This window comes from Chionomys nivalis, chromosome 8 (genome assembly GCF_950005125.1).
Source record: "Chionomys nivalis chromosome 8, mChiNiv1.1, whole genome shotgun sequence".
Taxonomy (NCBI): domain Eukaryota; kingdom Metazoa; phylum Chordata; class Mammalia; order Rodentia; family Cricetidae; genus Chionomys; species Chionomys nivalis.
Genome location: NC_080093.1, coordinates 71,389,084 through 71,404,197, shown reverse-complemented (window position 1 = coordinate 71,404,197; position 15,114 = coordinate 71,389,084). Strand labels below are relative to the sequence as shown.

The 15,114-nt window shown below is 47.4% G+C and overlaps 1 protein-coding gene across 1 annotated transcript; it reads left to right on the top strand.

Moving 5' to 3' along the window:
* Positions 1–13,074: 13,074 nt before the first annotated feature.
* On the top strand, positions 13,075–13,677 carry LOC130880407 (V-type proton ATPase subunit F-like). Its single transcript, XM_057779418.1, has one exon. It carries the CDS (start codon positions 13,092–13,094, stop codon positions 13,449–13,451), a length of 360 nt encoding a protein of 119 aa, XP_057635401.1. The 5' UTR covers positions 13,075–13,091; the 3' UTR covers positions 13,452–13,677.
* The last annotated feature ends 1,437 nt before the right edge of the window (positions 13,678–15,114 follow it).

Here is a 15,114-nt window from a genome sequence, read left to right as displayed (position 1 = left end):
TCGCTGCAAACACCCAGGTTCCTTTGTCACTCTCCTCCAGCTGACCACAGGCTTTGTGGGGTCAGGGGCATGATTTGTTCGCTTCTGTAGTCCCTCGCTCCTACGGGTGTTGGCCTGCCATGGGCGTCCATAAATACTGACTGAATAACCCGTGAACCCCAGGGTTCTGGGTGGCAGGGGTGTGATACATCAGCCCGATTCTGTTCCTCTTTGTTTTATTGTCCTGAATCTCCCTGGAACCTGAGCTTCAGTGCCCCACAAGCTCCTCCAGTTCTCCTCTGTCCACCCCAGGACCAGTAATGTCCTCATTGTTTCTTCCTCCATCCGTGTGAGGATCAACAGCTGTTATCTGTTATTAGAAGGCCACCCTGTGCCTTCATATTCATGGCCTTGGTCCTTGAGCTGCCCCCATCTTGCTTTAGTTCTGTGGCTGTTGAACTTGGAGGTGTGAGGGCCTACGTATTCAGATGCGTTCATAGCATACAAACACTAAGTTACAAACTATATCAGCAGCCTTTCAAATCCTGCCTTCTCTTTGCAGAAGGTCACGTTTTTGACAACTATTACAAGTGTGCATGTGTGTGCATGGTGGGGGGATATATGCCACGGCACATGTGTGGAGGTCAGAGGACAAGCCTCTTGCAGTGATTTGAATAAGAATGTTCCCAAAGGCTCATGTTTAATACTTGGTTGGTACCCAGTTGGTAGAGTGTTAGGGAAGGATTAGGAGGGCTTCAAAAGCCTGTGGCACTCCAAGTTATCTATCTATCTATCTATCTATCTATCTATCTATCTATCTATCTATCTATCATCTATCTATCTATCATCTATCTATTTATCTATCTGTATCTACTCTGTTTCACAATTATGTTTCAAGATGTAACTCTCAGCTACTGCTGCTGCCTCGCTTCCCACCATGATGCTCATGGACTCACTCTCTGCAACTGTAAGACCCCAGTAAACTCCTTCTTCTGTTAGTTGCCTTGGTCATGGTTACAATAGAAATGTAACTAAAACAGTTCCCTCGGTCCACTTTTATGTGGGTTCCTGGATTAAGCTCAGGTCGCCAGGTTTACATAGATAGCACTTTGCCCCCTCAGCCATGTCACTAGCCGCAAGGCAAATGAGTGTAAAGAGTGAATGCCAGGGCCAGAGACAGGAAGAGGTGTTTGTGTTTCCATGCCTTTCAACTCAGCACCTTCGATCCCCAGTGTTTTTCCTATGTAGACAAGCGTATTCTGACAGACAGCACAGTGTGGTTAGAGTGAGAGAGACAGGAAACAACCCAATCTCTACCAGTAAGAGGTTGGTTAACCATCCATTGTGTTAGTCTGCTTCCCATGAGTGCAGCAACAGCTGAGCTAGTCAACGTAGGAAGAGAGATGGCTTCTTCTGACTCCCGCTGGAGGAGAGTCTGCAGGTCCATTGGCCCTGGGCCTTTAGAGCATGGTTAAGAGTCACGTCAAGCAAAGTTTTACCTAGACACAAAGAAGGAGAAAGAAGAAACTGAGACCCCGTGATACCCTCCAAGGGAAGGTTTTTGTTGTTTTCATTTGTTTGTGTTTTTAGAGACATGACCCAAATGCATAAAAGAATTCACAAAGAGAAAAATGTACAGTTTACAAAAAGGAAAGACTTAATTTTGCTCGTGGCCTCAGAGCTAGATCATAGTAAGAAGGCACATGGCAGAGACTCATGCAGGAAAGAGAAGAGAGGAAGGGTCTATGGACCAGGTTGAACCTTCAAGGTGCAATCCCGGTAATCTACTTCCTCCAGCTTTTCCCTGCTTCTTGAAGTTTCTGACGTCTCCCCGAATAGTGCCACTGGCTTGGGGGTGGGGGAGACCAGACACTTAACACAGGACCCGGTGGAAGATGTCTCACGCATAAACCCTGACACTTCTCTGACCTAAGCCTGCAGGCCCCACCCCTTGAAAACGATAGTCAGTCTGAATTATCTACCTCATGAGATCTAGAGCCACTTGGGAGATGGGTCACTGGGCATGCCCATTAGATTATCTTGATTAGGTTAGTTGCTGTGGGCAGCACCATTTCCTGGGCTAGGATCTGAACTGCATGAAGAAAAAGTGGACCTGAGCACATGTCTTCACCTCTCTCTCTCTCTCCTTCCTGAGATGCAGAATGACTAACCACTCTGTGTTCTTGCTGACTTAATGTCTTTGTGAACCTATAGCTACTCTTCTTCCCTCAGTCACTCTTATGGAATATTTTCTTCCGGCAACAAGAAAAATAACTAAGACAGCGCTGCCACCTCTCTAATGTACCGCAGAGCAGATCTTTAACATGGGCTTTGGGGCCAATCCAGATCCAAATGCCAGGGCCTGGACCATGGGACTGCATGCTGCCAGCAATGGCGGACGGCTGTCTGTGGTGGGTAGCAAGCCCTCTTCTCAATGGCTGGTGAGTGCAGAATGAGCTTCGCGGGCCACACGGTCTCTGTTGCTTCTACTCAAACCCGCTAAGTTCATGCTAAGGCAACTGTTGGTGATGTGTGAATGAATGGATGGGTGTGGCTGTCCACCAATAAAACTTTATTCATACTTGATGAGTTTTAGTATCAAAATGCCCAGAACATTTTTTTTTTTTCAAATCTCATTTTAAAACAGGCAGTAGAGCAGATTGGACTACAGTTTGCTGACAGGGAAGAAGGAACAGGTGTTGGTGAGCACTTCATTTGCTTGGGGTGGCATGTCTGTGTAAGCATGGTGTGTGGATTGTTCGTGTGCGCATGCACACACAGAGGTAGTTATCAAGACATCATCAGTCTGACTTCGGAGATTTCACATGACTTCCTATAGCCTGTCTGTACTTTTCTGCATCACTTCAACTTTCTGTCTGAAGCTTGTGGCATCTTTGCTGATGTCATGCTTTGAGAGCCTCAGCAGCATGTGGTATGTCTGTGGCTCCCATAGTGGTAAGTGTCAGTGATGCTCCTGCCTGGGCTGGACTCCTGCCTGGGCTGGGCTTCTGCCTGGACTGGCTGATTCAGACTGACTTTAGTTGGGAACACTACAGCAACCTTGCTCTCCATGTCTCTTTTCCTCACAGGAAAGCCCAGCCCAGAGACATTCTCCTTGCAAAACAGAAGTACAAGTAAATTCAAGCATATGACGGAGCAGGCTCCTGGCCCCTTGCCAGTTGTTAACATCCATTAGTCAAAATAAGCCCTACAGCTGAGCTCAGAGCCAAAGAGAGGGAACTCTCATGAGTCTGATGGTGAGGGACCTAGATGAAGGAAGAGGTAAGAACTGTGGCCGTCAGTGCAGACACGCATGCTGTCGCAGTCAGCAAAAGCAGCAACGTCGGGAAGAAGTAGGATGGCTACCCAGTCTCCCACCTGCCTCCATTATGTGGTACAAGTGACAGGCACCTGCAGAAAGGACAGTGACTTTATCTCAGCATCCCAACAGACCTCAGAGGGCCTCCTTGATTCTCACTGGGCCACAGAGCTGTCTCTGGGCTGGCTCGTCAGAGTCTGGAAGGGAGCTTGCAGTACATTGCCTAGCTACCCTAGAATCATCTTCTATTCTGGTTGGCCTCCTTAGCACTATCACTTGCTCTCGTTGGTGACTCCAGCATCACATACTGTTCCGATTGGCCACCCTGACATTACTTGCCCACTCTGTGAAGGGAGAACCAATTCTATCTGTATGGATGAGAAGAGGGATGGTTTACTGCAGGCATATTAATGATGTGTCTCATAGAAAGTATCTGACTTAGGTTAGCTGACCCAGCAGCTGGTTAGGAGGTGTACACTGTGGTGAAAGGGGTTCACCTAGGGGTGACCACAGGGAGCACTAGGGAGGAGGTAGAAAGTGGAGAGGCCAGAATGCCCAGCTCAGTGAGCATTATGAGCAGATTGATGATAGGGGAAGTAGTGTGTATGTGTGTGTGTGTGTGCATGCACGCGCACACACACACACAACCCACACACACACCCCACCCACCCACCCCCACAATTCTCTGGGACATAAATAACCTGAGGCTCATCTGCCATTTCCAGTCACAGTGGTTGAGGGCTGTTCCTGGGGACATTCCTTCCGTGGCCATTGTGGCCTGCCTTGGTGCAGGTTGAGCAGGTTCCTGTGGCTGAGGCAGAGAGAGAATCACAGGTGCTTTCAGCAGGAAGCTGATAATGGCCAGTGCTGGGGACACAGATGCACCAACGCACACGACACGGGCTTATTTTGTTCTGTCAGTTAGTTTGTCCTTGGACAGGTAAGACTTTGAACACAGATAGACTTACTGCTCGGGATCAAGATCCAGGATGAGCCCTCAAATGTTATGCTCAGTCTTTGAGGACCACAAAAGACCACCATGGAGACCGACTTACCAAAATGCAAAAGCAAGGTTTATTGTGCGCACAATACAAGCCAGCAGGGACCTCGTCAGTGCAGCAGCAGCAGCAGCAGCAGCAGCAGCAGCAGCAGCAAGAGGAGGTACCCCACCCTTCTAGAGGGCATTATTTAAAGGCAAAAACCAGAAATGTTATATTAGCAGGGTGTGTGCTGGCAGGTGAGCCTGTCTACAACGGTTGGAACATTAGGAATTTCCTTTGAATGATCTGCTCCTGGGTGGTGCCTGGGTGGTGCTTGGGTGGTCTCAGTTCGTGGTCTTTATTGGAAACCAGGTATTGCCCCAGGGTAAACTACTGAGACTCAGGCCTCTATTGAGCTTGTCATGGCTGGGTCCTACAGTCCTAATCCTGTGAGAGAAACACATCTCAAGCTGTGGGTGCACCATTCCCTGGGCTACGATTCTGGATTGTATAAAGAGAAAAATACCAATAATTTATTCTGGTTTGCTGTTTCAGAGGGTTCAGTCCACCATGGAGGGTATATGTGTGTGTAATGGAGCATAGTGTGTGTGTGTGTGTGTGTGTGTGTGTGTGTAATGGAATAGAATGGTTCTCATCACAGCAGCCAGGAAGCAGAGAGAGTAACTGTGCCAGCCAGTGGGGCTTTACAGCCCACAGGCAGGGCAGGTGTTCCTTTGTGGAAATGCCTCATAGACACACGTGGACACGCATGTACCTAATTTGATAGGCATCTCTTGATCCAATCAGACCGGTAATCAAGAAGCACAGCAGCCTGCACACTGCCCCTCCAGGCAAGGAAGCCAGAGGCGGGGCCTCTGGACAGAAATCCCAAAGAGGAAGCATGGCGCAGTGGTTCCAGCACACTGTGGAGGAGGGGGTGTGTAGGCTGGTCTCTGCTCTGCCAGTTCTGGCCAGAAGGATGTCAACACTATTTAAATCTTTGGGCGCAATGGCCGTCCAAGGGTTCTGAGGAGACTAACTAAACTCCTATGAACAGTTTGATTATACAATGATAGGCACGTGAGAAGGGCCCAAGAACTCAGTCCGAGGACTGAGAACAGCCTGGAACATCCCTGAGAAGAATGTCCCTACACTCTGAGACGAGGAGAAGGGAGAAGACACCGTGGGAGAGAACTGAGTCAAGGCTGAGGATGTGGGCGGCACTAAAGAGAAGATGAAGAACACCCTCAAAAACGAGCAGAACAGATGCTGGTTACAGACTGAGAGGGGACCCAAGAGCAGCCCGAAGCAGGGCAGCCACCCTGGGTGGGGGACCTGCCATGTCCCTTTTCAGAAAACCTGGTACCACCTTCTGATCCTCTTGCAAAACAGCCAGAAGCTGGCATAGGACGCTGCCCCACTCATAGCTCAGCTTTGGTGTCTTCATGTTTCCTTTCCTGGGGACCAACCCTTCTCAGCTCTGGGACAGTTAAGATGGAAAATCCAACCAAGCAGCCTGAGGAAATAACCCAAAAGCCCAAGTAAAGGGGTGGGCGGCAGACCTGGCTGCCTCCCCAGAAGGAGTACATTAATTTATTGTTTATTCCATGTGGAGCTTCGGTCTGGCAGGGCTCAGTGGGGACAGCTGGCTCTGCTCTTCTGGATGTCGGGTTCAAACAACAGCCACATTCATTTTACTGACGACTCAGCAACTAAGTCAGAGGTCAGTGGGCTCAATCATCTCCGTTTCACTCGGTGTCAGCTGGGATGACTCAGGGCTGCCAGGGGGAGCCATCTGAAGACTTTCTCAGTCTCAGTACTATCCGGGCAGTTCCTAAGCTCAGTGCCCACTGTACACGGGCTCTCCGCTGGGCTTCCCATAGCATAGTGACTCCAGGCTAGTGGACTGACTGCTTACATGCCACGCAAGGACCTCAAGACACATGGAGAACTGGGCATGGTGGCACACACCTGGGGCCCAGAGGAAGAAGAGGCAGGGTGTCAGCAAGTCCAAGACCGGACCTAGCTGCAGAGTGTGGGGTGGCCACAAATCATGTGTGTGCAGGGCCGAAACACTTTATCTTATCCTCAGCTCAGCTTTAGAAGGCACAGTGTCATTTCTAGCATATTCTATCCATTGAAGAGTCACTGAGACTAGCCATGGTGAAGAAGGGGGAAATTAGCTTTTAAAAAAAATGGAAAAAAATGGGAGAAGCCACGAAGGATGGGAAATGTTTTAACAGTGAACTGTTTGGACCGTGGCTCCCACTAACAGCTGGAGCTGTAACGAATGGGCAGTAAAGCATTATGCTGGGGGAAGAACGAAGTGGTTGGTGAAAGGGTTCTCAATGCGCCCTTCTGGGGGCGAGGGATGCAGCCCAGTGGGTAGAGAGCTTGTCTAACACGTGTGACGCCCTAGGTTTGCTTCCCAGCACTGCATAAACCAGGGTGACACTGCATGCCTGTATCCCAGAATGCCTAAAATTCCAGGACTCAGGAGGCTGGGGCAGGAGGGCCAGCATGCAAGGTCATCCTTGGCTACTGTAGTAGTTACTTTTCTTGATGCTGCCTCAAAATATCTGACAATCAGCCTAAGGAAAGAGAAGCTTGTTTTTTACTCAAAGTTCCAGGGTTCTTGTGCCAACCAAATGGATCAGCAGGTAAAGGCGCTTGCCATCAGCCTGACAACCTGAGTTCCATCCCTAGGACTCACATGCTAGAATGAGAAGACCGTCTTTCAAAAGTTGTTCTATGACCTTCACACAAGAACTGTGATACGTACATATGCACACATGTGTACGAGATAAGTGAATGAATGAGAGAATGAATGAATGAGTTCCAGGGCACAGTCCATCACAGCAGTCATTCCACAGTCGGGAAGTGAAGAACAATGAGCATGCTCTTTGCTTTTCATGAAGCTTAGAACCTCATCCCAGGGAACGGTGCTGCCCACGGTGAGAATGGATACCTTCGTTACCTAGCCAAGAGAACCCTTCACAGACATGTGCAGTGATTTCTTCCTATCAGCTGACAATCAACATCAATGATGGCAGCTACACAACAGACTCTGGGCCAGCCTCAGATCAATGAGATCATCTGGGAGACAGGTCTTCCAGCACAAACCAGGCTTGGAAGTGAGCCCTTCGTGTATGTATGGTTCAAGTCTGAAGTGTGCCCACAGGTTCTTGTGTGGAAGGTGAACACAGCCCGGTTGCACCAAGAGTTAGTTATTTCTGGATGCTCCGTATTAGCTGGTTATACAGAACAGTCACCTTTTTGGTTGATATTAGCCCTGTGATGCAATCAGCCACTTTCTGGACAGTTGGTATTAGCACAGTGGCATCCATCAGCAATGAACTTTGGTGTAACAAACCCAGATACACCAGAAGGCCCCATTGAGATGGTTTCTCAATGCCTGGTTACACCATCTTCAGGCCAGCTCACAAGCATTTACTTTCAGGATGGTTGAGGATAGTCCCAACTACTTCAAATCACTTCCCGGTGGTGCTCTTAACCACTGAGCCTTCTTTCCAGCCCAGGTCCCAGCTACTCCAGCACTCACTTTCTGAGTAGACTCTACCAACCATTCACTGGGACATTTGCTTGCTGAATGACTGATACTATTCAATCACACAAGCACTATTATTATTTATTTGGTTTTGCTTCAATTGCTTCAAGATGGGCTCGCACACTGTAGCCAGTCTGGGCTGGTGCTTTCTGTATATTGTATCCTGGGCTTGAATCTTGGCAATCTCCCTGCCTTAGCTTTTCCAATGGTGGGATTATAGACAAGAACACAATGTTCTCTTTTCAGTGGTCATTTTAAATGTGACTGGTGTCAATACACCAGCTGAAAGAGATTGCCATAGGGGATTTTTTTTTTTTTAAATTAAGTCCTGAAAGTAATGGCATACACTTTTAATTCCAGAATTCAGGAGACAGAGGCAGGTAGATCTTTGTGGTTTTGAGGCCAGCCTGGTCTACAGAGTGAGTTCTACAACAGTCAAGACTATACAAGAAGACCCTGTCTCAAAAAGGAAAAAAAAATTTAAGTATATTCTGTCTATAGGAAAATAAATATCAAAACAAATGTAAAAGGAACCAAGAGTGCCCATATTTCTTTCCAACAAAGCAGGCTTCAGATAGGAATATTAACACTGATTTAAAAAAGAATGCTAGTACACATTTTAAAGGAACAATTATACAACAACAAAAGAGGAAATTCTCTATAAAAATATGAATGAAGATCTTTAATGTGCATGCACTCCCTCCAACAAAGTCAGAATTCTCAAGGCACAAACTGATGGAACTTTAATGAGAAATAGAGGAGTGATTCATCAGATGTCGGAGATGACACCTCTTCCAGTGACTGACAGGTACAACAGGAAGAAAATCAGCAAGGCTGTATTGCATTGCACCACACTGCACTGTGTTCACCAGTACTGTCAATCACCCATATCCAAAGGGCATATAAATGTTCTGTAAGAGCACCTCAGCCATCCCCCGACACTGGAACATTCACTAGGATGACTGGTCTGCTATTCTCTACTCTTCTTCACCTTCTGATTATTCTCTCTGCATGCCAGCCCTGCCTGTCCTTTTCCTGCCTAGCTATTGGCCATTCAGCTCTTTATGAGACCAATCAGTTGTTTCAGGCAGGCAAAGTAACACAGCTTCACAGAGTTAAATAAATGGAGCACAAAAGAATGCAACACATCTTTGCATCATCAAACAAATATTCCACAGCATAAACAAACGTAACACATCTTTAATATTCTATGACAAATATTACGAACAATTCTCTTGTCACAATTTTTAAAAGTTTTAAAGTATTTTATTGTATGTGTCTAGGTGTTTGCCTGCCTGTGTATCTGTGCACCATGTGCATGCAGTGCCCTTGGAGTCCAGAATGGATCCCCAGAGCTGGAGTTACAGGTGGCTATGAGCTGCCACGTGGGTTCTGGGACTCAAACCTGGGTTCTCTGAAAGAGCAGCCAGTGTTCTTAATCTCTGAGCCATCCCTCCTGCCCTCTTACCACAAATCTGATAGAATATAAAACAGATTAAAAAGCCTTTTTTTTTCTTTTTCTTTTTTTTTTTTTTTTTTTTTTTTTTTTTTTGGTTTTTCGAGACAGGGTTTCTCTGTGGTTTTGGAGCCTGTCCTGGAACTAGCTCTTGTAGACCAGGCTGGTGTCGAACTGACAGAGATCCGCCTGCCTCTGCCTCCCGAGTGCTGGGATTAAAGGCGTGCGCCACCACCGCCCAGCTAAAAAGCCTTTTAAACACACAAATCACTACAAGGAAAGATGGAGAAATATGTATCTTAATTTACTTGCTATCTATTAAAGCAATGGAATCAATAATTAATAAGATCAGAAAAGAGAGCCACAAGGTTGGGGATGGCAAGATGGCTCGAGCAGTGGGTAAAGGTGCTTGCCTCCAAGTCTGAGGACTTGAGCTCATTCCCTGGGAGGAGATGCAAGGGGAAAACTGATTCCCCAAAGCTGTTCCCTGAATGAATGCACAAAATAAATAAATGTAATTTTGAAACTTGTCAAAGGTACAGATGGTTGCAATGGTGAATCCTAATAAGCAGTTGAGGAAAAATGATGCCGATTACCTATGACACTTTCCAGAGAGCAGTAGAAGAAAGATTTCGTTCTAAGTGATTCCCTGTGACTGGTGTTACTCTCACACCAGACCCAAAAATGACATTACAAGAAATGAACACTGCAGACCAGTATATCTCGTAAGCATAGACGCAGAAGCCCTCAGCAAAATGATCAAGTCAGATCCAATTCCATATGGGAAGAGTCATAAGCTGCCGTCAAGCAGGATTGATCCCAGCTGTGTACGGCTGATTTAACGGTCGGAAGTGAATTAGTACCATCCTTCACATCCACAGGCTGATGAAGAAACCATCTTACCATGCCCACTGGGTCAGAAGGAGCATTTTACAAAAATCCGATGTTCATGATCAGAAAAAAAAGGGTAACTAAAATTCCTAGTATCAGAAAACTAGGAATTGAGTGTGGGAAAAAGAAGGAGGAGAAAAAGCCGGGCGGTGGTGGCGCACGCCTTTAATCCCAGCACTCGGGAGGCAGAGGCAGGCGGATCTCTGTGAGTTCGAGACCAGCCTGGTCTACAAGAGCTAGTTCCAGGACAGGCTCCAAAACCACAGAGAAACCCTGTCTCAAAAAACCCAAAAAAAAAAAAAAAAAAAAAAAAAAAAAAAAAAAAAAAGAAGGAGGAGAAAGAGGAGGAGGAGGAGGAGGAGGAGGGAAAGAAGAAGAGAAGGAGGAGGAGGAGAAGGAGGAGGGAAAGAGGAGGAGGGAAAGAGGAGGAGGAGGAAGAAGAAGGAGGAGAAGGAGAAGAAGAAGAAGGTGACAGTAATGACTAAGAAGAGAGTAACATGTCTTCAACTTGATAAGGAACATCCGCAAAAAGCCGCACAGCTCCCATGTCCCTCACTGGTGAGATTCTAGATGCCCCTGCACACCCAGATCAGCAATATGGCAACAGTGTCCCTTCTCCCACCTCAGCATCACACCAGAAATCCTGTCTATTTCTTCTTCTTTTTTTTTTTTTTTTTTTTTTTTTTTTGGGTTTTTCGAGACAGGGTTTCTCTGTGGTTTTGGAGCCTGTCCTGGAACTAGCTCTGTAGACCAGGCTGGTCTCGAACTCACAGAGATCCGCCTGCCTCTGCCTCCCGAGTGCTGGGATTAAAGGCGTGCGCCACCACCGCCCGGCCAGAAATCCTGTCTAATGCAAAAATACAGAGGAGGTCAGGTGTGGGGGTGCATGCCTTTCATCCCAGCAGTTGAGAGGCAGTGGCAGACAGCTGTGAGTTTAAGGCCAGTTCTAGATGACGAGACCACCCAGGAGACCCTGTTCAAACAAGCAAATAAACAACAATAACAAAAACAAACAAAAGAAAAGGAAACAAAAGCTGGGCAATGGTGGCACACGCCTTTAATCCCAGCACTCTGGAGGCAGAGGCAGGCGGATCTCTGTGAGTTCGAGGCCAGCTAGCTCCAGGACAGGAACCAAAAAGCTACGGAGAAACCCCGTCTCGAAAATCAAAAAAAAAAAAAAAAAAAAAAAAAGAGGAAGAAAGTAATATTTTTGTTTATATTTTCAAAAATCTGGGGACTTGAGAGATGTCGAAGTGATTACGAGAACTGGCTGCTCTGTGATGCCCTCTTCTGTCCTCCATGGGTACTGCACTCATGTGGTGCACGTATACATGCAGGGAAAACACTTAAACACATAAAAATAAATAAATCTTTTTTTTTTTTTTGAAATCCTAAAATGTCAAAAACAATAAACTCCTGGAAGTTGTGGCTGTTTGAGGAAGAGATACAAGATATAAGATTAATAAACAAAAAGCCGACTGCTTCCCTATAGTCCAGGCATGAAAAGCTGGGCTCAAAATGAAGCACATAAAGCTAGTCACATTTGTACAGGAAAGGAAGGCACTGTGCTTTACACCCGCATCCCTGAACTTGGGAGAATGAGAGAGGAAAACAGATGTGTATTTGAGACGCCAGCCTGGTGCCATATAATGAGATTCAGGGTAGCCTGAACAACATAGCAAGACCTTGTCTCCAGGAAATAAGGGGAGGAAGGAGGGAGAAGAGGTACTTATTTGCAGACTGCAAATAAGATACACAAATGGCAATGTAAAAAAAAAAGCATATAAAAAGAGTGGCTAAAATCCAAAACTCAACAGCACCAAATGCCAGAACAGAAGAAGCACAACCAAATGGATGTGTTGTCTGACCGCTTTCTAAAAGAAAAACCCACGTTTATATCCATGTGTTAGGGCTCTCGCAGCCTCGCTCAGACAAGCTTCTTACAGTGGGCGGCAGCTAACGCAGACTGAAAACTGGTCCAAGCGTGAGGATGGATGGCTGTTGAGAGCTCAGCCCTAAACAGGTCATCTCTGTCACCACTCCCATGGCTTAGAGAACACAGCGGAGGAAGGCGGAAAGGATGTGAGAACAGGAGGTTTGGGGATGGCGCTGTGAAACACTGTCTTCTGGACATGACACAGCTGTTACACTCATGAAATTACAGCAGCGATGGTTGACCCACACAGACTGGACCCTTTAAACACTCCATGATAGAGGAGAGTAGATCCCGGGAGATCTAACCTCTCTCCGAGGAGCCATCGGCAGCTTCTGACTTCTACCCCCATCATTCCTTCTCTTACTAGCATCATCAATAGTAGAAGCTAAAGCAGGAACAGGTTGAACTGTATAACAGCTACCAGAGGAGAGGGGTTATTTGTTCAATGATACAGCCACAAAACAAAACCTCCCCCCAAACCCCATGAAACTGTAAGGGGCTCTACAACAAGGAAAGGGTGCAATGGGCAGGGTGGGGGGCCTTAGTGAGGCCACTGAAGAATATACATGCATAAAATCATCAAATAGCACTTTTTATTACATGTATTTATTTATTCTCAGGGAAAGGGTGCACGCAATAACCCATGTGTGAGGGACAACTTGAAGGAGTTGGTTTTCGCCTTCCATTGGTCAGGAATTGAACTCAGCTCGTCAAGCTTGGCAATAAGTGTTTTTACCAGAAGAACCACCCCACCAGTCCTGTTCTGTGGGTTTTGGTAAAGGCATGACATATGAACCTATGTAAAGATAGAAGGAGAAAACTGACTCCACAGAGTAATTCTCTGACTTTCACAAGCGTGTGGTGGCATACAGGCATCTCCCTCCAAGAATAACAAATAAAATGAAGGTTTAAAAACACTATCCAAGACAGGTGCCGGGTGAGCTCTCCGCTCTGCCGACGGAATGGCGGGCAGGGGTAAACTAATCGCGGTGATTGGGGACGAGGACACGGTGACAGGTTTCCTGCTGGGCGGCATAGGGGAGCTTAACAAGAACCGCCACCCTAATTTCCTGGTAGTGGAGAAGGATACTACCATCAATGAGATCGAAGATACTTTCAGGCAGTTTCTAAACAGGGATGACATTGGCATCATTCTCATCAACCAGTACATCGCAGAGATGGTTCAGCATGCCCTTGACGCCCACCAGCGCTCCATCCCAGCCGTCCTGGAGATCCCATCCAAGGAGCATCCCTATGATGCAGCCAAAGACTCCATCCTGCGCAGGGCCAAGGGCATGTTCACGGCCGAAGACCTGCGCTAGGGCTCCTCAGCCGCCAGCCCCTCATTACCAGGCCTCTCCCAGTTTGCCATCCTCTATTTAAGTTTCCAGCCCCTCCCTTCCTCTTCGCTGAGTGGCTCCTAAGCTGTTGGGGTTCTGCTGTTCAGATCCAGGCTGGTTAGGGAGAGAAAGCCTAATCATCTTCTCTCCCCACCCTCTCCTCCCTGTGCTGTTACACAGTGTCATTGTTGATATTAAAAGAATATTCTCTCCAAAAAAAAAAAACACTATCCAAGAGGAGAGGGAACATTCGAGCTAGTCTGGACATGGGTAGTAACTGTTCCACTCTGTGCAGAATGTGGATAATGATAACTGGGCAGATTGTGTGTGGAGTCTATTTTTGAGTCAGTCAGCTGTCATCTCAACATCACTGTGACAAGGACCTGGCATGACTTAACCAGAGGTTCACTTTGGTTCATAGTTCCAGACATTTCTGTCTGAGTTTTGGCTTGCTCCGTGGTTTTTGGACCTGTCTAGGCTTAGTATGTCTGCAGATGACGGTAACAGGGCAAGGCAGAGGAAAGCTGCTTGCCTTGAGGCAGCCAGAAAGCAGAGAGAGCAACAGGAAGGAACCAGGGACCAATCTACCCTTCCAAGGCACACCCCTGGTGACTTACTTCCTCTGGCCAGCACTCCCCAGTTGTGCCGTCAGACAGCGAATCCACTGGTGGGTCGGTCTAGGGAGTAGGTCAGAGTCCTTAGGATCCGGTCAACTCTCAATGACTGTGTCCACAGATTGGAGACCACGCAGCAGCAGAAGAGCCCTTTGAGGAGTCTTCCCAGGGGGACAATTGCAGTATTACATGCTCAATTCTTTGTTTCATCTGCGTGTATACGTGTATGTGCAGGTGCTTGTTTGGGCGGGTTTACAGGTCGGTGGAGGGCATAAGTCAACTTTGGGTGTTGTTCCTCATGAATTGTCTGCTTTTTTGTGGGGGGTGGGGAGGTACTCGGCATTCAGCCTGGGTCCTCATGCATGCATGCTAGGCAATTACTCTACCATCAATCGATAGCCCCAGCCCTCACCTTGTTTGTGTTTGTATGCGAGGCAGGATCTCAGACAGCATATGTTAACATCAGACCTGCTATGCTGACCTTAAACTTCATTTACCTCCATTTCCCCTCCATCTGCGATCCTACACTGAGATTACATGCATTTGCCACCATGGACTGCTGGCGATTGAACTCAGGGTCTCACTCATGCTAGGCAGATACTCTACCAACTGAACTACAGCCCCCGCTTGGTGTTCTGCTCTATCGCTCTCCACTTTATTCCCTTGGGAAAGAGCAGCTCACTGAATCTGGCAAGGTTGGCAGCCAGAAAGCCCCTGCAAACTTGCATCCACTTCCTACAGCGCAGAATTACAGGCAAATGCAGCTTTTCACTCCCATGCTGGGATCCAAGCTCAGGCCCTAAGGCTGGTACAAGTGCCCTTCCTTATCCACTGTGCCTTCTCTCCAGCCCCACCCTCAGCTTCTTACATGGGTGCTGGGATTCAAACTCATATCCACTGAGGGGATCAAACTGAGCTTTCTGCCAGGCGGTGGTGCACGCCTTTAAGCCCAGCACTGGGGAGACAGAGGCAGGTGGATCCTGAGAGTTTGAGGCCAGCCTGGTCTACAGAGTTAGTTCCGGGATAGCCAA

Coding starts and splice junctions, on each gene's coding strand:
- LOC130880407 (XM_057779418.1), top strand. CDS start 13,092: ATGGCGGGCAGGGGTAAACTAATCGCGGTGATTGGGGACGAGGACACG.